The sequence below is a fragment of the Bactrocera dorsalis genome, chromosome 2 (assembly GCF_023373825.1).
Source record: "Bactrocera dorsalis isolate Fly_Bdor chromosome 2, ASM2337382v1, whole genome shotgun sequence".
Taxonomy (NCBI): domain Eukaryota; kingdom Metazoa; phylum Arthropoda; class Insecta; order Diptera; family Tephritidae; genus Bactrocera; species Bactrocera dorsalis.
This window is the reverse complement of record NC_064304.1, coordinates 100,204,803-100,228,385: the sequence shown is the minus strand read 5'-3', so window position 1 is coordinate 100,228,385 and position 23,583 is coordinate 100,204,803. Positions and strand designations below refer to the sequence as shown.

At 34.1% G+C, this 23,583-nt stretch overlaps 1 protein-coding gene across 8 annotated transcripts in view; it reads right to left on the bottom strand.

Annotated features, from left to right (window-relative positions):
• The window catches only part of LOC105226082 (5'-AMP-activated protein kinase subunit gamma-1), a 197,758-nt gene that overhangs the window by 93,430 nt on the left and 80,745 nt on the right, over positions 1-23,583 (bottom strand). For all 8 annotated transcript variants that reach the window (XM_049447288.1, XM_049447289.1, XM_049447286.1 and 5 more), the window contains 3 exons: positions 13,675-13,778; positions 12,994-13,579; positions 12,558-12,680 (listed from right to left, as the gene is read on the bottom strand). In XM_049447288.1, the coding sequence (XP_049303245.1) occupies positions 12,558-12,680; positions 12,994-13,579; positions 13,675-13,778 (813 nt within the window). The remainder of the gene's footprint in view (positions 1-12,557; positions 12,681-12,993; positions 13,580-13,674; positions 13,779-23,583) is intronic.

The window sequence follows — 23,583 nt, the reverse complement described above, 5'->3', positions numbered from 1 at the left end:
CATTATATATTTATATATAATAGCAGACATATGTATGTACAAATGTATGCCTAGTTTAGAATCAAAAGTTTTGCGGTGCCTTTTTCGACGCAGCTGATTAAAATTAATTAGATTTTGTTGTTGTTATTTTACTAGTAATTTTAATTGCTACTTGCTTACTGGCTGGATGATTATTTCCAATTTGATTGCTTTGTTTTTATTTGGTTTTTAATTAATTAATGTTTTTTTTTCATTGGTGTGATGCTTCGTATTCATCTTCATTATGCCTGCTTGCTGTATGAAATTTTGATTTTATTAACTACATTTATTTATGTATTAATATTCGTTGATTTATTAAATTTTAGCTGCACAAAGGTCAGCCACTTTATTGTGCGCAAACATAACTGTAAGCATATACCTATAGTATGTATTTGTACGTTCAATTTAATATACGTTTCGAATTAAAAGGGTGATCAAAGAGCAATCGTTGTGTTTTAAAAAAATTAAAATCTATTATACTAGTAAATATCGTCACCTAAAATGCGAAACGACGTATCTTCAAAAAAATTGAAAATCATTGTTAGATATAATAAACTAAATATAACCACGATGTTAGTGTATGATAACCAATAAGTAACCATTTTATAACCAAAACTCAAGTTTTGTTTCAATATGAGTGTATGATAACCAATAAGTAACCATTTTATAACCAAAACTCAAGTTTTGTTTCAGTATCGTTTCTCCTTCGTCTGTAAACTTATGAAAAGTGATGTTACGTTATTTTGTATTTTAGGTGACGATATATTTTTTCGAATAGTAATATGTTCAAATATACAAAAAATATTGATTTTTCGGATCTATTAAGAAAATAATGAATTTTTCGCTTGAAAAAATATTTTTTTTTTAATTTTATTTAGAAGAATACCTATTTTTCACGAATTGAGCGGGTAATCATCTAGAAATAAAAAAGCGATTTTTTTATTTTCAAAGTTTATCTATACAAGAATATGTCTACAAGCGGAGTTTTCAAAATTCAAATTATTTTGGGAGATATAGATATTTTAATAACCCGGCATCCAAGTTGGTTCGGCCGGAACTTAGACTTAAAGGCGTTTACCCACGATTTACCATGTGCGTTGTACTGATACGATTTACATGAATTTTTTTGAGAATCTTCTTTATTCATTTCTATGTACTTATATGTCTGTATACTGTCTTTATCTCAAAATTAAAATTTTTTACTATTTTTGAAAAATTCGAAACTCAAAAATGCAATTTCTCAGATTCGTTATACTGGAACTATTTACTTGCAATTTTTAGAGAGACTATTTCATGAATTTGTCCACATAAGTTTGGAACCATCTATATTCTAAAATTTAAATTTTTACTATTTTTGAAAAAATCGAAACCCAAAAATGCCTGAAATATTTAGAGTGTATTCATTTTGGTCTATGTCTAAAACTATCTATATTCCAAAATTCAAATTTTTACTATTTTTGAAAAATTCGAAATTGAAAAATGTGTTTCTCAGGTTCGTTCTATTGGAAAGCTTTACCTGAAAATTTTAAAGAGTATTGTATACGAATTTGTATATTTTTGTGACTATGTAAATACCAAAATTCAATTTTTACTATTTTCGAAAAATTCGAAAACGACAAAAAAGTGATAATTTTTTTTTTAATTCAAAAAAGTCAAAAAAATGCTAAAAATATTTTTTTTCAAGCGGTTGCCTTTTTAAGAAATTTTTTTAAACTTTTTTTAGTGCCTGAACTCACGACATTATTCTGGAATAATAATATATGTTTTTGGTTTCAATTTGTTAGAACCCACGATGGGTATGGTCATATGCCAATTTTTTAAACCTTTATCAGCTGCTAATTTTTGCAATTTTTCAATTTTTCTTATTTTTTCTGTATTCTTGTAATGTTAATAAATAACTAATAAAATAAAGCATAGTAAAAATTTTAACAGTTTTTTTCGGACACTTTAAATATTAACTGAAATTTATGCCGCTGGACTACGATACTTATGTAAGACTATTCAAAGTTTTAAAACATCAGTTAAATGACTTTATTATAGCCGATAATGTTTCCATCAACTCATCATCATTTTCAGGTGTGAAAATTCGCTAAGCTATGAGTTTTGAGCCTAAATGTAGGCAACGTTTTGTTATATATGCCTCATCATCATTTTTAGGTGTGAAACTTTGCTAAACTCTGAGTTTTATACCTAAATGTAGGCAACGTTTCGTTATATGTATATGCCTCATCATAATTTTTAGGTGTGAAAATTCGCTAATGTAGGCAATGTTGCCTTACATTTGCTTGCTTAACTAAAATCTTGCATATTTTAGGGTAATACTTAGTTCAAAAAATATTTAAAAAATAGAAATTTGTTTATTAGTTTATTTGAAAATTGTGGTGTTTAGTTGAAAATTTTGGTGTTTAGTTGAACATTTTCAACTTGTATATTTTTTAATAAATTGAGAATTTTTTATTTAAACACCTATTATTTGAACTTGGTTTGCATTTTGCTTCAATTTTTAAGCGAATAACTATACAGGTTCCTCATGTTATATTAGGACAGATAGCACTTTTAATGTACACTCAGAATTAACTTGTTTTAAGTCTCTTGAAGTCAAAGAAAAAAATGCATCTTTGGGAAACATATCATATAACATTCAATGTAGTCAAATGCAAAATTCTAGCGCTTTTAAATATATACATATTATAAACAAATGCATAGTATTAACTAAATATTTAAAATATTTATCGTTCCATCCTAATGCATGAAAAGCAATACAAGTGTTTTTTCATATATTAAAATTACTTGCTCGCCACTCAATTATCATTGTTTGCTTTTATCTTTATTACTGCTCAATTAACATTTCATTTCTATTGGGTGTTCTATTATGTTTCTCTGTTATGTAGCGGTACACTGATGGGTTGTTGACTTATATGAACTGTCTACACAGGTGAACACTTCTGAATGACTACTTCCTTTATATTGTCAGGAGTAAATTTTTATGATGGAATTTTTTAAGTTAATTAATAGAAAATTTGTGAATATCGATTTGAAATTTTGCACGCGCTCTTTTCTTCTCAAGAAGCTGCATATTAGAATGAATTGTCGATATCAGAGCGCCAAGGCCTATGGCTGCCATACAAAGTGGCCGATAAATTCAAGTCCTTGTATGAAAAACTTTTTTGTTTGCCGAGGCATCTTCATGAAATTTGGCATGGATAATAATCCAAGGTAACGCTACAATCTGTCATTATATTGTTCTGATCGGACCACTGTAGCATATAGTTGCCATACAAAGTGACCGGACAAATTTAACTCTTTATATGGAAAACTTTTTTATTTGACTTTTGGCATGGATTATTTTTTAAAACAACACTACAATCTCCGAATATATTGTTCTAATCGGACCACTGTAGCATATAGCTGCCCTACAAGTAACCGATCAAAATCAAGTGCTTGCATGGAATGCTTTTTAATTTGACACGAAATTTCGTTCAAATTATTGATCAAGCCATGCTATTAAAATGCACTTGTGCAGGGTATTTTATATATCAGTTACGGTATTATTCACCTTTTTATTTTCAAATAATTTCTTGAAACGTCATTTCGTCGCCATAAAAAAAAAACCCAATTACCATAAACATAGTCTATATTTATCAGACATTCATTTTCCATGCAATGCATAAGTACCAATAAATTAAAAATTTTGCCACTGATTTACACTTTATGGCATTTTGAGAACACATAAATGAAAATTGAAACAGCTGTTCGTTGACACTCGGCGCTTGGCAGAAAAGTGTTTTTTGTCTTCGTTTTTGTACAAACTGAGATTTTCACTAAGAGGTGACAGCCACAGAGCATGTTTATGTTTGTATTGCGTGTGCTGATTTATTCGCACAAAATTTGTGTCACGCACACACACATTTTACACACGCAATTGCATAGCACTCGTTTTGCTCAGCGCGACGGCAATTTCACATTTTCTCGACTTGACCGTCAATGAACTTGAAAATTATTGGCGTCACAGCGTTGAGTGTGGCCCCGCGCATGTAAATACACACACACACACACACCTGCACGTGCAGTGGGAGTGACAACAAGAAAATGCACTAATAAACAAATATATATACATTTTTTTTTTAATATTTATTTAATGTAAAGTGTTGTGGCGTACAGCGCATGCAATTTATTTATTGGCATTGGACTTGTGATTTTTGCGCTTCCTCACAAAAACAAAAAAAAACAATAAACTAAATACAAAAATTTAATAAATAAAATAAAATCTTTACATTTGCCTACTGCAGTCAGCTGCCTTTTCCTCATATTTATTTATCAGCCGCTGCACATCGCACAAATTAATGCTGAATTGTTAATTATTTTAAAGCAAAACTGCAAGCGACCGCAAATTGGACGCACGCGGCGTATACGTAATGCCATTAAGCTAAATCCGACATGTATGAGGTTGGCGGTGTGTGTGTGTGTGTGTGAGAGTGACAGCAGTGTGGCATGCCACAATCGCTTTGGAGCGGCGTTGATTGATGATGGAATCAGCTAATGTTTGGCGGAATCGACGCTTTCTTGGCACCACAGCGGACAGTGGGTCGGTCACGTGCCAACGCTAATATCTTAAGTGAGCGAATTAGCGCTTCGACGTGTAGACGAGTTAGGTCAGACTTAGCGGGCGCGCAATTTCACATGTCAGCTTAATGTTTATATGTATATGTATTAATTTGTAGTACTGTGTTAAATATTAAAGATAAATATTAAGAAATGAAACTTTGTAAAAGTGGTAATTTGACTCAGGCCTTGGGAAAAGCCGAAATTTATTTGTTAAAAGTTTATCATTTAATTAAGAGGAGAAAATTTCAGCTTTCCGCTAATAAGAAGTGAATATTTTTGCTAAAAGTTCAGTTGTTTGTCGATTAAAGGTGCTGTTTTGAGTTTTACGAGAGCATTAGAGGTCTATTGAAAAGTTCGCGGCATGACACATAGATTAGACTACTGGAACTAAATGATTTTTAGATAGCTATAACCTTCAAAAGACAGCTTTCGGATCATTAGTTTGGTAATTATATGATTTTGAGTGAAGAACTTTTGTTATTGTATCGGCTGACAAGGTTATGGTGTCTGTATTTAGGGATGCGCATGTAATAATTTTCATTGACTACCTTGAATAAGGTAGCAACATCAACAGCGACTACTACATAGCGTCAATGCAACGTTTAAAGAATGAAATCGCCGAAAAATTACTGCATTTGAAGAAAAAGAAAGTGCTGTTTCAACAAGACATTAACCGTGTCATAAGTCAGTAAAAACGATGGCAAAAACTCCATAGATTGGACTTCGAATTGCTTCCGCAACCAGCGCATTCTCCAGATCAGGCGACTTACTCCTTTTATTTTCTGCTCTCATATCTCAAAATAATGCTCGCTGGGACGAAATTATCGTCGAATGAAGCGGTGATCACCAAAACTGAAACCTACTCTGAAGCAAATGACAAGTCTAACTACAAAAATGGTATCGAAAAGTTGTAGGATCGCTGTAACCAGTGTATCACCCTTAAAGGAAAAAAAATACGAATTTTGCCAAAAAAAATGTGTGTTTACTATGGCAATCCGGGGACTTTTCAATTGATGTTTGAAAATTTTTTCAATACGAAGTTTTGATTTTTTCCTAAGAGAAAGAGAAGAGAATTTTAGAAAAATTATTTTTCACATTTCTTCGCAGTTCTCTTTCAACACAACGCTAAAATGACGAAAAATAAATTTTTTTATTGATTTCTAAACCAATTTTGTTTCAGCCAGAAAACATTAGCTATTTTGAATCCTTATTTATCACAAAGCAAACAGAAAAAATCTAACAAATTCAGAGAAACCTTTTTAGCATTATTTCATCACACTTTCACGCGCATATCGCTAAAGTGACGTCAGAAAAAGGTAAGGACTCCAAACTTCAAAGCTATTTTCGGAAGAGTTAAAAGCGTCATGTAGTTTTATTTACAGTTTATTTTAGGGCTAGTGATTTTAAGTATCAAAGACAAATATTAAAGTGCTTTTTTTAGATTTTCGAGTTTCTTAGGCATGTTTTGTGTACAGTTAGTAGCGAAGGTAAACATGGAATGAATTTCGTGAGTGTAACAAACATGAAATGGAATTTTTTTTCAGCTTAATAAAATATTTGAACAATTGTTCTTTTTTATACAAAATACATAGCTACATATGAATCACTTGCTTGGAAATATTGAGGCGTATTTATGTGTTTTTAATAATCTTTTGATTTGTTTTAATTTTTTTTAAATAAAATTATTATAATAAAACCACAGGTTTTTTAAAATGTAACCATAAAATTAGATTAAAAACATTGAAAAATAAAAACAAAAATTGAAAAAAAAACCTTGTTAACCCGCTGTTAATCACAGTGGGTCTTAGTGAACCGAAATGTTTATGTTAATTTTTTGATTTTTAGGGCCTTTTATAATTGTGAGCTGCTTTGAGATTTCGAGAATTCGAGTTGACACGGATTCGGATAAATGGGCTGTTGGAGTTAAAAAACTTCTACACCAAATTCGAGTTGAAAGGGATGCGAATAATTGTCCCACTGGAGTTAAAAAACAATCATCTGTGTATCGAATTCGGGTTGAAAGGGATTCGGATAAATGGGCTCATGAGTTAAAAAATATTCATATATCAAATTCGAGTTGAAACGGATGCGGATAACTGGACCCATGGTCATCATAAAGAACAATCATATATCAAATTCGGGTTTCATGGTGTTCAAAAACATTCTTATATCACGCTGGGAGGCCAGATTAAAAAATATCCAAGAAAAATGTAAAATTTTATTTTATATTTTTATTTTTATTTTTGTTTATTATTTATTAATTTTTACTCATTTCTAAAATGTTTATAAAACAATAGTTATATTTGTATATAAATTTATACACGTAACTGTTATTTACGTCTATGTCATCTTTATTTCCAGCACAATATCAATATTTATCAAAAATATGTAAATAACAGTATTTAATTTATATATACTATATATTTGATTTCAACTCTAAAACGTTGTCAATAAGCCAGTACAGGTTTTGCCAGCCACGTAATTTTCAATAAAACGATATTTAAATTAGTTTTCACACACAAATTAAAATGTTGACTTTTCAAAAAATATGCCCATATATAGATATGTACATATGTACATATATACATGCATTTGTATATAATATATAATGTCCAATGTCAAACTGACACCCATCAATCTTTTCATGGCACAAAAGGTGCTTTGTAACTGTTGTTATTTTACCGTTAATCAAAATATTATGATTGGTGTGATAGGGTTTGTGCTGATAACAGTGGCACTAACTACATACATATTTATTTACGTATACAGCTAGGCGTGTAAATAAATTTAATCACTTTTTCTGCCTGCTTTGAACACAATCAATTACTGAAAGTTTAAATAAACACTGCAGGTACACCTCACATAACGTTTAAGATTGAGTAGTTTTCTAGCACTGTTTTATAGGTTGGATTGAAATTTTTGAGTGAATTTTGCATTTTAAATATTAATAGAAATTACAAAATTTTCCATAACAAAACATAAAAATCCAGATTAAAAATATACACCCTTATTTAATGAAAACAATAAGCTTTGTTCGTATCTCTTTACACACACACACAATATTTTAATTTTTTTTTTCTGAAATAACGCACACCTTGCTTTAGCTGCAGATAAGCATTTTTGCTCGCTCAATAAATTTTTAAGCACTTTTTGTATACAAATATTTTTTATTATTATGATTTTCAATAATTAAAACATTCAACATTTTTTATATTAATTTGATTATATATTCATTTATTTTTATTATATTTTTATTATTATTTTCAATAATTAAAACATTCAAATTTTTTTTAACAATTTTAGATATTTTTTTAATTTTTTTAGATATATTTTTTTTTTTGTAAAAATATTTTATAATTTTTTTTTATATTAAATATTTTTATATTTTTCCTAAATATTTTTTTTTCTTTTTTTCGCGCTAAACACAACACAAATAAAACAGCATAATACAGTTATATTGTATGTGGGAGCATAAACGCCAACTCGAAGAAGTCGCGTACGAAAACGAGTCTAAAATGAGTAGAGTAAATATTAGTCGGCGCGCGCGTGTACAAGTCGAGCGTTTGATTGCGACAATAGGCGCGAGACGTTTGAATTTGCGCCGAACCCTTGCGGTGAGGCAGCGTGACAAGTGTTGCTGTTGCTATCAGCCAGCCAGCAAGCGATCGCCATCGAATAGTCCAACACAAAATAACGAGCAATTGAGAGCATGCAATAAAGAAGAGGAAATGCGCACACCTTTACGCACACATAGACATACACACACCGCGAAAATAAACATAAACAAACAGAGGAAGCGAAATGCAGCTGACTGAATAGAAGGCAAGAAAACGGGAAAATCGGCAAAGCGGAAAAGCAAGCTGAAAAGGCAGAAAGCCGAATGGTGCCGGATGTTTGGGGAATGCGGCGAATGGCTGCAAAACTTAAGCAGCAACGAGTGTGCGAAAGAGTGCCAGACAAATAACACCGTTATGAAAGAGAGTGAGAGCGTGCAGTGAGCTTTCAAGTTCAAAATGAATGAGCAGCGAACGATCGTTGTGGAACAGCTGTGTGTTTGCTTAATATTTATTGTTTATATTTTTTCGCTTGTTTTTTTTTGAGACGCGGCAAATAATTGCATAAACAGCTACACATTTACAGTTATAATTTTTTTTTAATTTTCGCTCATTGCTGTGGTAGAGACAGAGAAAATGAGCATAAGGCGGCGCAATTACATATCTGTCATATTTTTCACTGGCATACTGACAATTCAATAAAAAAATCAAAAGTGTGGTGAGTGAGTTCTTTGGAAATGTTTTGAAATTTGTTTTACCTGCATTTCGAGAATAGTAAGCCTGCAGATCTTTCAGGAGATTAAAGACATAAAATGCACTCTTTCTTACGACCAAATTTTAGCTAAGTACGATTTAACACCGTTAGAATAGTTTCGTGACCTTATGAAATTAAATTGTACCATGAAAAAATTTTCTAAATGAACATAACCTCAAATATAACCTAAAATTTTATCACATTACGTCGAAGAATTTTCTAAAATTTTGATATTCGATTTCGTCTTCCTTCACCAATAAATGACGAATTCAATAATTTTATTTAAAAATTAGTTGGAATTCTTTGAGATAAAATTATTTTACTTCTAGCATATAGTAAGCTCTTAAGCTTCGTTAAACTCATATCCCAATTTTTGAAGGTAAAAAGATATATGAGTCAGTTGCAAAAAACTATGGAATTATATGATTCACTTATTTAGTAAATTATCGTCCAATTTATAAGCAATAAAACGATCACATTCTCATTGTTTATGATCTTTCGTTAAAACAAAATATGTCGGAGCAAAGGAATTATGAGTATGAAGCAAATATCTAAAAGAAAACAACAAAAAAAATAAAGCTTTACAAGGGTAAATATTTGTTCAAAATCACGTTCGAATTATTAAAGGCGATAACTTCGTAAATGTTATTATACATTGTGACAAGAAAGTAATCGGAAATTCCCCGAGTGAATGAAATTTCAAAAAAATGTATTTTGCTAAGTTGGTAGGACGGTTTTATCAAAAACACAAGCTTACAAGTGGTACGCAGCCTTCAAAGACGGTTCAGAGATCGTTGAAAACGGACTCTGTGGAACTAGATTTCTGTTGATCGCAGAGAAAATACAAAATTCGCCGAAGGAGCTGAAGACGATCCCTCAAAAGTACTTATGAAAAGTGTTTCAAGGACTGGAAAAATCGTTGGCTTAAGGGGGTATTCTAGTCTAGAAATGCTATTTAACGGCATTTTTTAAAGTCCAATAAAAAAGAAACTAAGAACATTTTTACTATCCAATTTTCTATCAAATATTTATTGATATTTTAAGAATGCAAAAAAAAGTAAAAAAAAAAATTTTTGTGATAATTTGATTAATTGCGGCGTGGTGGCGTGGCGGGGGTTGAAAATAAGGGGGCGACCTTCCTGACACGATTCCAACACTTTGGGTGATCCGAAAAAAAAATAAAAAAATTTTTAATCAGTACAAATGCCGCTATCGTCTGAACTAGGATAAATAAAAAAAAATTTTTTCAGTAAATGGCGACTGTTTGAATTTTTTGCCCGTTTTTTGGCAAAGATCAAAATTTTTTAAAAATAGTAAAAATGAAATTAGTGGTTCGAGAAAAACGCGATTAAAGTTTTACCTTATCCGATATTCGCTTAACCGTTGTACGATATTCGCTCACTAAAATGGCTATAACTTTGAAAATAATTTGAGTTTTGAAAAATCCTTTTAGGGAGATATTTTTGAATATCAAAACTATCGAAATATGAAAAAAAAAATTTCGCTTTTCAAATTTCTAGACTAGAATACCCCCTTAAGTGTATTTTATCTGTTGGGGATTATTTTACGACCAACTAAACCCTATAATTGATCAAAAATACTCGTACCCAAGCCAAGAGCCTATAATTTTTTGTCACAATGTATTCTAGATAATTTTTTTTGTCTCAGATTGCTAGGTGGACATGCAAAGAAGACTTTAAACGCTCAGTGACAGATTGTTGTTGATAAGGATCGGTATCAGGTACGGGTATTTCAAAGGTAATGGGAACAGACTGTTTTAGAACAGACTGTTTTTTTTTTAAAGTGACTCTCCGCGAATTTTGATTCAGTAAAGCTAATAGCACAACTGTTCCAAGATAGCTATGTTGCGGTCGTGCATAAATCGTCAGAGAAAAAACTCATAAAAAACACCCAAAAGACCAATAATTTTTTTTGATACTTTTTTTCTCGAAACTTACTACATTTCACTTTCGTTAACAATAAGCAAGCAAGCGTACAGCAATAACATTCGCAACAACAATTGGGTACATCTGTTTTGTTTTTTTGTGACAACGATAAAGTGTGTATTTTTTGCGTATGGCAATTATTGCTCATTACCAATTCAAATTTTTGTTTAATTTTGATTGATGATTGTGATGTGGCTGTGGGTGTATGTACTGGGCTTTCTGCTTATAAGGAATAATTTCGACTTTCTACTTTTTCAAAGCATTGCAAGGCCCGCACACTTGCGTGTTGTTGGAATTTTTAAATGCAAAAAATCTTTGATAAATTAGGCAAGATCGAAATTTTTTCAGAAGACGCTTTGGTGTTAACCGAAATACAGAAGTTGAATTGTAGAGTGAAATGATGTTGTTGGTATTGGTTATTTAGATTTAGTTTTATGATAATTTCTTACTTTTGGTGAGATATGCGGATAATTAAAAAAAAGTGTAAATCATATACATTCTGACAAAAAAGCACACGGAAATTGTAATAAAATTCTCCGGCGTTTTGTCTAAAATTTTGTATTTCTATCCGAGTTTCGTGTGCAGAATCGTTGCAAGAAACGGAAAAAGGAAAAGGCTTACGATGATTCAGTTTTATCAAAAACACAAGGCTACGAGTGGTACGAAGCCTTCAAAGATAGTTGAAGACATGCCTCGTTCTGGACGACTTTCGACCTCTTCAACTGGTGAAAATATTAAAAAAATGAAAGGTTCGTTTTTGCTTGACTCGTCCCGATTAAGCAGAATTTTTTCAATAAGAGTATTATAAACAGGTCTCTTTTCAAGGAGAGCATTATAACTGCCGATGAGATATCGATTTACGAGTTTGACATGCAAACAAGTCAACAATCATCAGAATGAATGAGAAAAACAGGATTCGAAACCAAAAAGACCACGCCAAAGCCGTTCAAAAATAAAGGTGATGCTCATTTTTTATTCGAAATTCGTGGTTTGGTGTATTATGAACTTGTTTTGGAGGGACAGACGGTCAATAAGGAGTTCTATTTGGCCGTATTGCGGCGTTTGTGCGAGAACATCCGTCTAAAACGGTCGGAACTATGGAAGAACAATTCATGAATAGTTTTTCTTGTTCCCCAAACTGAAATTGACGCTCCTTGGAACCCGCTTTCAGTCGATCGAAGAGAGAAAACAAAATTGACAGAAGGAGCTGAAGGCGATTCCAAAAAGGGCTTATGAAAAGTGTTTCGAAGAGCGGAAAAATCGTTGACTTAAATCTATTGCTTTGAAGGCGACAAAATAAATATTGATGAATAATTAAATTTAGATTTTAAAATAAAATAATTTTTGTATATTAAAAAAAAATATTATTTTAATTTAAATTTTTTGCTTCGTTATGAAACTTTTATTCTTTTATACTTCTATTTTCTCAGTGTAAACCCTCAAAGCTATAAAATAAACTTAAATGACCCAAGCACCATCTGGCGGGCAGAAGGAACATTTCAAGACAACCATTTTCGACGGTAGCTTTTCACCTTGCTCACCACACTACAAAAAGCTTTAGCCAAAATATGTCAAAAAGCACAACTGCGAATTGGAGGAGCTTTCTAAGCTTCTCACCACACAATCGTGTTGAATATACAATGTGATTAATACAAAAATAAACGTTAATTTCAAACTCACCGCTTTGCGTTTGTCCGCCTCGGTGGCCGCTGAATTTGAACGGCTTCTAAACAAATCCATCACTTTGGTCATAGGTGAGCGGGATGCGTCTGAGCGACGTACCGCTGTAACGGTGTGATAGTACTGCAAACAATTTAAAAAGCGATAATTAAATTAATTAGGAGATTTAACAAAATGAGTTGCCATAAAATAATAATTAAGCGTTAATTAGCACGTTTTCGTTTTGGGGAGGTTGAGCAGCAAATCAAAGAGTAGCCGAACTTAAAGCAGCAAAAAAACTGTTTCGCATGAGAATATACAAAAATTTTTAAGTTAAAAAAACATAATTTTGAAAAAATTACAGCAACGGTTATATTATTGGAAACGCACTTTCGTGCATGAAAGCTGCACTGCTTATCAACCACCGCCCCCTACTATTTCGCAAGACCACACTCACCTGGGCATCGCTGCCTTGATGCGGATGCGCCGATCCATCTTTGTACTTATTCTTTGCACTGCCACCCTCGGCGGCGGTTATCGTGACCGCCGGATGTTGACGCTTATCATGATGATGATGACCAATTAGCCCTGAATTCTGCATGGCCACCTTCATTTGATTCATTATGCCGCCGCTACCGCCGCCGCCACCGGTGCCAGAGTGTGTGCTACTCGAGCTGCTGTTGTCTGTGCCGGGCGCACCGGCAACACCGCCACTACCAGCGGCCAAGAGCAGCGAATCTTTGCGTTTAGCATCGGATTTGGCGCGCTGTCGAAACACATCGAAGATGGTGGGACGTCGATTCGGGCTGGCGATACCGTGCACGGTCGACTGGTTGAGCACGGGCGAGTCTTCGCCGCTGCGACGTCGCTCCAACGAACCGGAGCGCGTCGAGGAGCCAACACGCTCTGTACTGCGCGATATTTTCTCCATATTGCGATTGAGCTTCTCCAATTTAGCCGCCTCGCGTTCTTGACGTCGCGCCGTTTCGCGCTCCAACTTGCGCGCCTCCTTCTCGCGACGACTGGCTTCCTTTTCCTGCCGTCTAATAGAGGGTAGAGGAAAAGAAATTAATGTATGTAGATCATTTTGAAGTAACACATACATATATATTTCATGTAAATTTCATAGTAAACTCACCGCGCCTCCTTCTCCATCTTTTTGGAAGCCTTTCGTGCTGCTTTGGCATTGGGTTCCGCCGGCGCGCTGGAGGGTCGCGAACCAGGCAAGCGTCCATCTTGTTCCTGAAAGTGTACATGCCGCTTGTGAGTATGTATTCTAGGTGTTTTTTGCATAAAAACAAATGTAAATTGTCGCGACTTTCTTCTACGTCGTCTAAGGATAAGGAGCAACTGTTCCACTCAGCAGCGCCAATACCACTGACTACCGACTTTTTTGTGCGCTGTCTATATTTGGCAAAATAAAAACCACTCTATACATATTTATGCTTGTATTCACACATACAAATTTATTTGAGCGCTACCAAACCCCTTATAATTGCGTAAGTAGTTGTTAGTCAATTGTTGACACAAAGTTAATTAGCCTCAATGAATTTTGGCCACTGGAAGCCACACGTAGTGGTCTAAATCAATTGCTGGCAATTAATTTGTCTAAGCAAGTCAATAAAGGCGAATGCTCGCAACGGTGTGAAAACAAAAAGGATAATGATAACGCCCAGCAGGAGGCGTCTTTACATCGATAATGCTGAAGTCAAATTTTCGGTAGTGAAAACAAACCGTAAATACTGCTTGAACCAAAGCAAGAAAAATACAAACAAAAATAGTAAATATTCTTGAAGAAAAGAAAACGATTTAAAAACAAGATCTCGTGTTTCTTTGAAACGACTAAAGAAATAGGAACACCAAACATCAGACTCGATCGAAAGAAACCAAGGTAGCCAAGAGCTATTTAATAGTGGAACTCATCGACCGAATCAACCCTTTTGGACAGATCTGATAGGAAAAATTAGAAGCGGTAGAGATAAACTACTGGATACGCACTTCGCAAGACTGGAAACATGTCGGCCGATGATATGCTATACAAACGGTTCCGGACGAAGGCGTGCTTCCTTCGGGCTGACAACAATAAAAAACACGCTAAGGAGTGGGAGTTTGAAAGGGATATAGGACAGGTCCTAGAAGCCATATTAAAGCTCCACGAAGCAGGTAAAGGAGAGCCGCAGTTTCAACCCCCGTGAAGAAACCCGAACCTGAGGAAGAGCAGGGTCGCCTCTGCCGAACTCTTTTTCAATTTATAGAGGATCGGCTATGATACGGTTTGAGTTCAGGATAGATTTTAATACAGTCAGTCTACGCTCAAAAAAGTCAGATCAGAGCACAGTGGCCGGAATGAACTTGAACGATTCTTGTAATTAGCGAGAGTAAAACATATTTGTCTTCACTTTTCGAAATCATGCGAACACAAAAGTTTGACCTTTCATTAAAAAATCAAAAATCATATTCCATACATGCATATACATATGTATGTAAGTATGTACATAAGTGTGTATGTATATTTGTTTCTAATAAAATAAACTTTTGTCCAATTACGTGAATAATCTGCAATTTATCAAGCTTTGAATAAACATGGCTAGCCGAAAAATCCAAATTTGTTGATTAAAGGGAACGCATTTTGTAAAGGAAGGAGAGTGCAAAAAAAATGTCACAAAAAGAAACTAAAAATGATTTGACGAATAAATTATAACCTGAAGAGATGAAAGTGGCAATACGAGTCGCACGAAGTGAGTTTGCAGAATAAATAGAATGATGAAGTGCACAAATTTTCCGAAATGAAAATTATCCCGGCGCCTTAATTCAGCTGATAACGCTGACAATCCCTTTTTTCTATTTATATTTCCACAAATATTCCATTCACGCTAAGTAAAAAAGTACATATGTACATACATACATATATTATATACGTATATATATATATATATATATATACATACATATATTATATACGTATATATATGTATATATATATATGTATGTACATACATACATATATTTATATGTATCCATACATAAATAGGGCTACAGCCAGCTGGTGTCAAAAATATGCCAACATGCAGTTATTTGTGGCTCAATTACGTCATAGCATGACGGTTGAACATACCCCCATCCATTAATAAGCTTGTATAAATACGGTGCCGAACCTGAAGAACCAGAACCGTGGCAACGAAATCCATATGTACATATACTTGGATGTATGTGCAAAAAAACGTCGAAAAAATAAAGAATACTCGTATTGCAAACGCAAACGGAAGAGAATAGCGAGCAACGCTCAGCGGGAGAAAGAACATGCGAGATGAAGCCATGGAAGCGAAGTGGCGAAAAACGAGAATGCAACAGGTTTCTAAGAAATCGCAAACTAAAGCGCTATTAGCTCCAGCACAAAGTCACGTGCTTGATAACAGCTAAACACACATAAACAAATAACGTGGAGAAGACTACGTGAGAAGAATGAAAAAAGTCTTAATGTGAAATCAAAGATGACAAATATTGTTAAAGAAGATGTTTCGTCACAATTCAAGTGAAGAAGGTTTAGTCGAAACACCCGCACTAGTAGCACTTCTGACATACCTAATAACGGGGTTTTCAATAGGGACTCTACAAAAGTAGGGACAGCAAATGACGCCATATTTTTCCCCGCTCTTTCCACATATCCCTTCAGTAAGGTTTGTTGCCTAATCATGGAAAGATCTACGATCTAACTAGGAATCAAAATTATTAAAATTTACTACCGAAATTCGTAGTCAGTGGCCTCAACTTTAAGAGCGCTACATCCAGTTTATGATCGTCATAATCGTTTTATCAGAACGACAATTCAGCGTCTAGTGTAAAGATTTTAATCCACAGGCTCAGTACAGAATGTTCCCGTGCCAGTGAGACAAAGTGCCCATAGTGTCGCTATCACATCAATTGAGGAAGACCCAAATCAGTCTCTCACACGTCGTCCTCAAGCGTTGGGAAACTCTGTGACGCCGATGTGACGAATTTTGCGAAAAGATCGTGGCCTACATCTTTAAAAATTGACGCAAGAACTGAAGCCGCTTGACCACAAGAATCGTTGTATGTTCGTGAATTGAGCAACGATTTGAAAATTATCCGGATTTTCAACGAAAAATCATCTTCAGCGATGAGACTGATTTCTGGCTTTGTCAATAAGCAAATATGCGTTATTGGTCAGGCAACAATCCATACGCACTCCATGAGTCACCTTTGCATCCCGAAAAAATTACGGTTTGGAGTGGTTTATGGGCCGTACTTCTTCCGCGCTGATCAAGACCGGTACGTTACAGTGAATGGGAATCGCTACCGTTCAATGATAATCGAATATGGATGATATAGACTTCGACAATATGTGGTTCTAACAGGACGGCTCCACAAGCCACACAACTAATGTCACAAGCGCTCTTATTGAAAAACCTGTTATAATTGGAGAAGGAAATCCGGCATGAAAATATATGTAAATGCTCCTTAAAATTATGATATAAGTATCTACAAATAGTATATTCTGATTCATTGAAGTATCATGCTTTTCCAAATTATGCCAAAGCTGGTTACAACTGACAAACAGCCAAATGCAAGTCACTAATCAACACCCACAAATTCGACTTGCCTATAATTTTTATATTCACACAGCAGAGTGTTCGACTAAATCGGAACAAGGCCAGAAATTGTAATGAAAAATTAACAAAAAAAAAAAAATTCAGCAAAGTTCTTCAATAGACACGCGCGCCAAAGCTGGTATGAGATATTCTCATCACGTGCCCGACGTGTATCCAACTTCTCGACATGCATACATATACATATGTATGTATAACATGTATGTATGTTTGTATGTATGAAAGTATGCAGCGCCAACGGTGGATCGCCAATAGAGAAAGAGCAAAGCGTTTGTGGAAAAGGCAAGCAAAGTGTAAATAAATTACGTTTAAAGCGAATTTGAAAAGAAAAAGAAGAAGAAAATATGAAAATATACATTAAAATGAAATAAAAGGCCAAAACTGCGAAGCAAGTTCAACAAAACGGCAAACATTAAACTATGCGAAACCGCAAGGCAATTAGCACAAACAATTAATGTTAAATAACATACTTGTACACATACATACATACATACATATGTGCATAGCTTTTTGCAAAAAGCGACATAAATATGTTTAAAAAAATGTGTCGAAAAAACTGTCAGATAAAAATACAGCACCAATCAGACAGCAATAAAAATTGTTTGTACCAGAAAAAAGCAAAAACAAAAACTTTTGTGTTTTGGCTCTCCATCTAGACGTCTACGTGATCGCATATCTACAACAAAAACATATAAACGACGTCATAAAAAGCTAAAAGACATTCATAAAAGTTAAGAAGGCAACAAATAAGCGCTTTGCTTTTATGATTATCAAATCAAAAAAAAGGTTTGGGTGTACATATGTAAGTATGTACATAAAGTATTGTAGGAATTTCATCATGAAAAAATATTGAGACATATTCATTCATGCCACTTATATAACGCCAAAAAACAGCTGACATTATTTTTTAAAAAGAGTAAACGTTTTATGCAAAAATATGAAAAATATCTATTATCATTTAGTCTATTTGTTTTTCATTTGAAGGTTACTTCAGTAAAAGGCTTTCATATTAGCGGACCTCGAACTTTATGAACGAATATCTCAGAGCACTTCAAGCAAATGTTACTTTTACAAAGTATACAAATACATCTTGGACTTTTATCTGGATACCGAGTATAAAAATCACATACACTATATCCGTTCTGCAGAGAAAACCCAACAACCCGTAGAGCTATCTTTTTCAAAAGCCTTTTTTTGACAGATCAGATTACGCGTGCGTCGTGTCAAGCTGTCATGTTATTTCAGTATTCTTTGGCTTTTCATTATGGAAAGACTTAAGTCTGAACAACGTTTACAAATCGTTCAACTTTATTACGAATATTCACGTTCGGTAAAGAATGTTTTTCGCGCGCTACGCTCAACTTATGGTCAACGTAATCGGCCTACTGATCCTACTATTCGCAACACCATCATCCATTTTGAGACCCAGCATTTATTACTGGATAATATTCGACCGAATAGACCACGTCCAAAACGCAGTGAAGAAAATATAGCAGGCGTAGCTGAGAGTGTACACGAAGACCTTGGAGAGTCGATCCAGCGCCGTTCACAGCAACTCTGACAGACTTATGAAACGACTTGTTGTATTTTATGCCGCACAACCTACACAAGCGATATCTCTTCGCTCTATAGGCTCTTGAAAAGTTCCAAGAAAATCCGTCGTTTTCGAGCCAAACCCATTTCTGACTCAATGTATATGTAAACAAACAAAATTGCCACATATGGGACGAAGAGCCATTTAAAGAAATTCAAGAGTTGCCATTTCATCCAGAAAAAATGGATTGATGTGAACAGCCCCATATTTCTTCAAAAATGATGCCGGTGTGAAAAAAAAACGTCAATGGCGACCGTTATCTCGCCATGATAAACGACTATTTGATGCCTGAAATCGATGCTCGTGATCTCGGTAATATTTGGTTTCAACAAGACGGCGCCACTTTACAAACATCGCAACACTCAGTGGATTTATTAAGAGAACAGTTCGGTGAGCAAATTAAACCACGTTTTGGGCCGGTCGATTGGCCACCAAGATCGTGTGATATCACACCGTTAGACTTTTTCCTGTGGGGATATGTAAAGTCTAAAGTCTATGCGGACAATTCCGCTTCGATTCAGGCCTTGGAGCAGCAAAACATCACGTGTGTCATTCGTCTGTTACCAAGTGAAATGATCGAACGAGTAATCGAAAATTGAACTCAACAGAGGTACCATCTGAGACGTAATAGGGGCCAGCATTTGAAAGAGATAATCCTCAAAAAATAAATGCCAAAGAATGCTCTTTCTAATGATAGCAATAATTCCCCATTAAATTTGAAGTTGCTGTGGGTTTTCTTAAAAATAGTAGGAAACCTCGTTATGGGTCATCTCTTACAGGCAAATATTTATGTACATGTTTGTAGGTACAAATGTCTAGATTTGTCGTACTCATTGTTGAATTTTTGAATGAAATTTCGCGCAAATGAAATGGATTTTAAATGTGGAAGGCGTAAACAAAACTGTTAATGCATATGTATGTATGTATGTATATACATACTTATATATATTTCTTCAAATATATTTAAGTAAGCACAAAAGCGTTTAATAGCTAAGCGAACAAGTGAAAAGCAAAAGTGAAAAATTAGTCCAACTAAAACCGAGTAAACAATCAAGCAATGTGCACCACAATTAGGACTTTGTTATGGCTTTTGCAATTATAGGCAAACAAATAAAGGTGTTTTGCTTTGTAAAATCTAAAAATTTGGTAGCAAAGCGGTTTATGGTATGTAAATAGTGACTTTTGTGAAATATTGAAATATTTATGAAGGCTTTAAATAAGAGAAATATATTGAAATCTATTAATTGTTAAAAATCTTTATCTTTTAGTTTCGTGTGTCGGACAACTAAAACGCTACTAATGTGAAATTTTGAAACTTTTTTCAAATTTCAAATCGATAATTCAAATAGTTTTTGAGTTATAGCCATTTAAAAGGTAGTCCCGCAATTCAATTAGCTTCAATTTATTTTTGAAAGCGTCTTTCTCGAAACAGCACTTTTCGAATTTGTTGCAGTGATAACTTGAAGACAAATGTTGCGATCATCAGCTTTTCAGCCTTTTTGTATATAATTCTACATACAATAACCTATTGGTTTGTTGATCTGATCAAAAATCCAATTTTGTCAGGACAACACAACCAAATTTTAATTAGGTTAGGTTAACCCGAATACCCTAAGATGCATCTTACTGGGACAGCTTAGAACGCTGGACAGTTGTGGTATAAATAAACTCTATATACTGGCTCATAAGACCCTTACAGATTGATAAAACGCTTTGCTTTGAGGGCTATCAAATTTGTTGTGACGGCTAATTTCAGTTTCGGCTCTGTCTTCTGGTTCACCGAAGTTACGATTACCGAGATGTTTTAGGCTCAGTCTTGCAAAGTGTATGCGTGTATGTATGTGGTATATTTTATAGTGTCTCTGACATTTCCTTCTGCGTGTTAGAAACTTCGTGGTAAGCTTCATATACCCTGCTCATATATGTATGTATACCTACATATGTATACACCAGTTTCTTATTGATTTTTGTGGGTAGTCTAGGTCAATAGAGGTCATGTAGTTGTCACATAATTACATTTTGTTTTCGATATTTTAGTTTAAAAATTCTTTATCTTTAGTTTAAAAATTTATATAATATAATAATATTTATATAAAAAAATCTATTAAATTTAATGTGACATTAATTAATTATATAAATTTATCTTCATTAAGATTTAGATATGAAATTTCATATGCAGTGTTCATGAAGCGCACATCTCTTCTCGCTTTCTTCGGGAGCCAATAACCGATTATTATTTTATTTGCCGTTGAAATTTTTGCGAATTCCAACTTAATCATAATTTTTGCTTTATTTTTTATTGTTATTCATTCTTCTTTACCCATTTTGTGCATTTTGTTTACCAAATTACTAATTTGTTTCCTGCTTAATTTATTTGTTTACAAATGTGTAGCTGAGTGCGGACCTTTCATGCGGTAGAAATTTTTGCTGTCGGCACCGAATTCCACCAAAGCGCTATATTTAGCATTAATTGTTTATTAGGGGCCAATTCTGTTGGTTTTTTCAGCAAATCGTTCTTTTTAGTCTTCACCGATTGAATATGTATGTACATTAGAGCGGGTTGATTTAAAGGAAGCTAAACAACGGAATAATCGCGTATGCGAGAAATGTTCAACGGCTCAGGCTGAACAACTTTGCCTAAGAGAATATGGGTCTAATACAGGTTTAGAGGTGAATTTTAATTTTTTTAGGGTTATATACGTAGAAATTTCTTAGTTGGTTTTTGAGCTGTGTTTGGTTTGTGAGCTGTAAGAATGAAATTTAATACCTAGTGCACCTATTAATATTCTATTGATCACTTGTCGGAATCTTACGAAAAGTTGTTTAGAATTATTCGTAGAACATTTATACGTATACGCGGTTTTGTAGAAAAAAGATCGACTCGCTCTAATGTACATATATTCGTATGCATGTATGTATATAATACTATACATTTATTCAAAAAGCATTTATTATTTTTATTATTTTTGGGTTTGAAGAGGCGTCTTTGGAGGAATTATAATATTAGTGATATATATGTATAATATTATAAATCAAAATCCTCCAAAGATATATTATTATATATGTACATATACATACATATTTATATTTCTGATTTGTGTACAAGAATTTTTTTAAAGGAAGAAAAAACGATTTTTGGTACTTCAGTAATCATAACCGTCTCGATAACGTCAATTATATTTTTTGTGGGTTGCGGTGAAGGATCGATACTATGAGTACAACATATACAGCATTAACGAGTCGAATCCATATTTAAATGAATTTTCGATGGAAATATTCATTAAATGATTATTTTTTCCAAAATAGTTTTTGTAATATGACCAAAAACCTGAGAAAACTTTGAAACGGACATCACTCATGCCTTATATCCATTCATCATTGAAAAAGATTGCAACCTCTTTGAAAAAAGAATCCTACTCTTTTAAATTATGATTAGTTATTAAAATAGGCTTCCTTTATTTCACCCATAAAACCAAATTTTAATCTTAACTTCATTGCAAGGACTCGAAAAGTTACTATTTCTCATCCTAGTCAAAGCTAAGCTCTTACGCACTCCTCACTATCTGATTAAAGCAAGTAATGAGCTACTTTCAAAATAGGAGATTGTTACACGAAACGGACGAGGGCAGTCAGAACTCCACTATCTCCAATGAAGTACCGCAAGGCTCGGTTTTAGGCCCAGTACTAAGGATCTTGATGTACATACATATGTACAACAGGGTGCTAAGAATACCGCAACTAAAAAATGTGAAAACAATCGCTAATGTGGATGACCTCATAGTGGTGTCAGTGGCTAAACAACTGGATGACCTCCGAATGAAATGCAATGCCTGCATAAAAGGTTTGCGTCGATAGTTTGGTACAATGAGTTTAGAGCTGGCTGAGCAGAAAACAGAAGTCTTGCTCATAAGCTCCAGAAAAAATGAAGAAAAGATAAGGATCACCATAAGAGAATGTGAGATTACTTCACATTCACCGTTGAAGTACCTTGCTGTAATAGTGGACTCAAGACTTAAATTCAAGGAGAACTTGGAAATTATGGCATGCAAAGCAAATAAAATCTATAATGCTTTAGCTAGAATGATGTCAAGTAAAGGCTTGGCGTGTTTTAGCCGACGATTTTTAATAGCTAAGCTAATGAGTCCAGTTATACTGTATGCGACTCCAATGTGAATACAGGCGCCAGACATAAAATCATATGCTTAAACAATTAACGCGGTATATAGACTTTCTGCAATACGTTTGGTAAGTGCTATCCGAACCATATCAAACGAAGCTGCTGAGGTATTAGCCATTATGGCGCCGATTGATACCAGGGAGACGAATATAACTAATCAGAAACGTCTAGAGAGAGGAGAGAATCAAAAGCATCGCAATGTGGCAGCAACGGTGGCAAACTGCATGCAGAGAACGGTGGACCCACAGACTGATTCCGGACATACATTCGTGGATAGATAGACAACATGGTGACCTGGATTTCCACTTGCTTTAGAAGCTATCTATACAAATATCGTCATGACTTTAGTCCATATTGTCCGATGTGTACAGATTGTATAGAAGACTCTAAACACGTACTCTATCATTGCTCTCGATTTTCAAGTATAAGGGAAAAGCTGAAGACCATAGTTGGAGATAGTATCACGGTGGAAAATTTGACTGCACTTATGTATATGCGTATATGCGAATCCTCTGTAAAATGAAAGGCTGAGAAAGAAGATTAAGAACATTACAACAGTCAATCCGTACAGTAGAAGAGACTTAAATGTTTTCTTCTCTCCCATGCAGTAATACTTTGTTCAGTAGTCCCATGGAAGAGACATGAGAT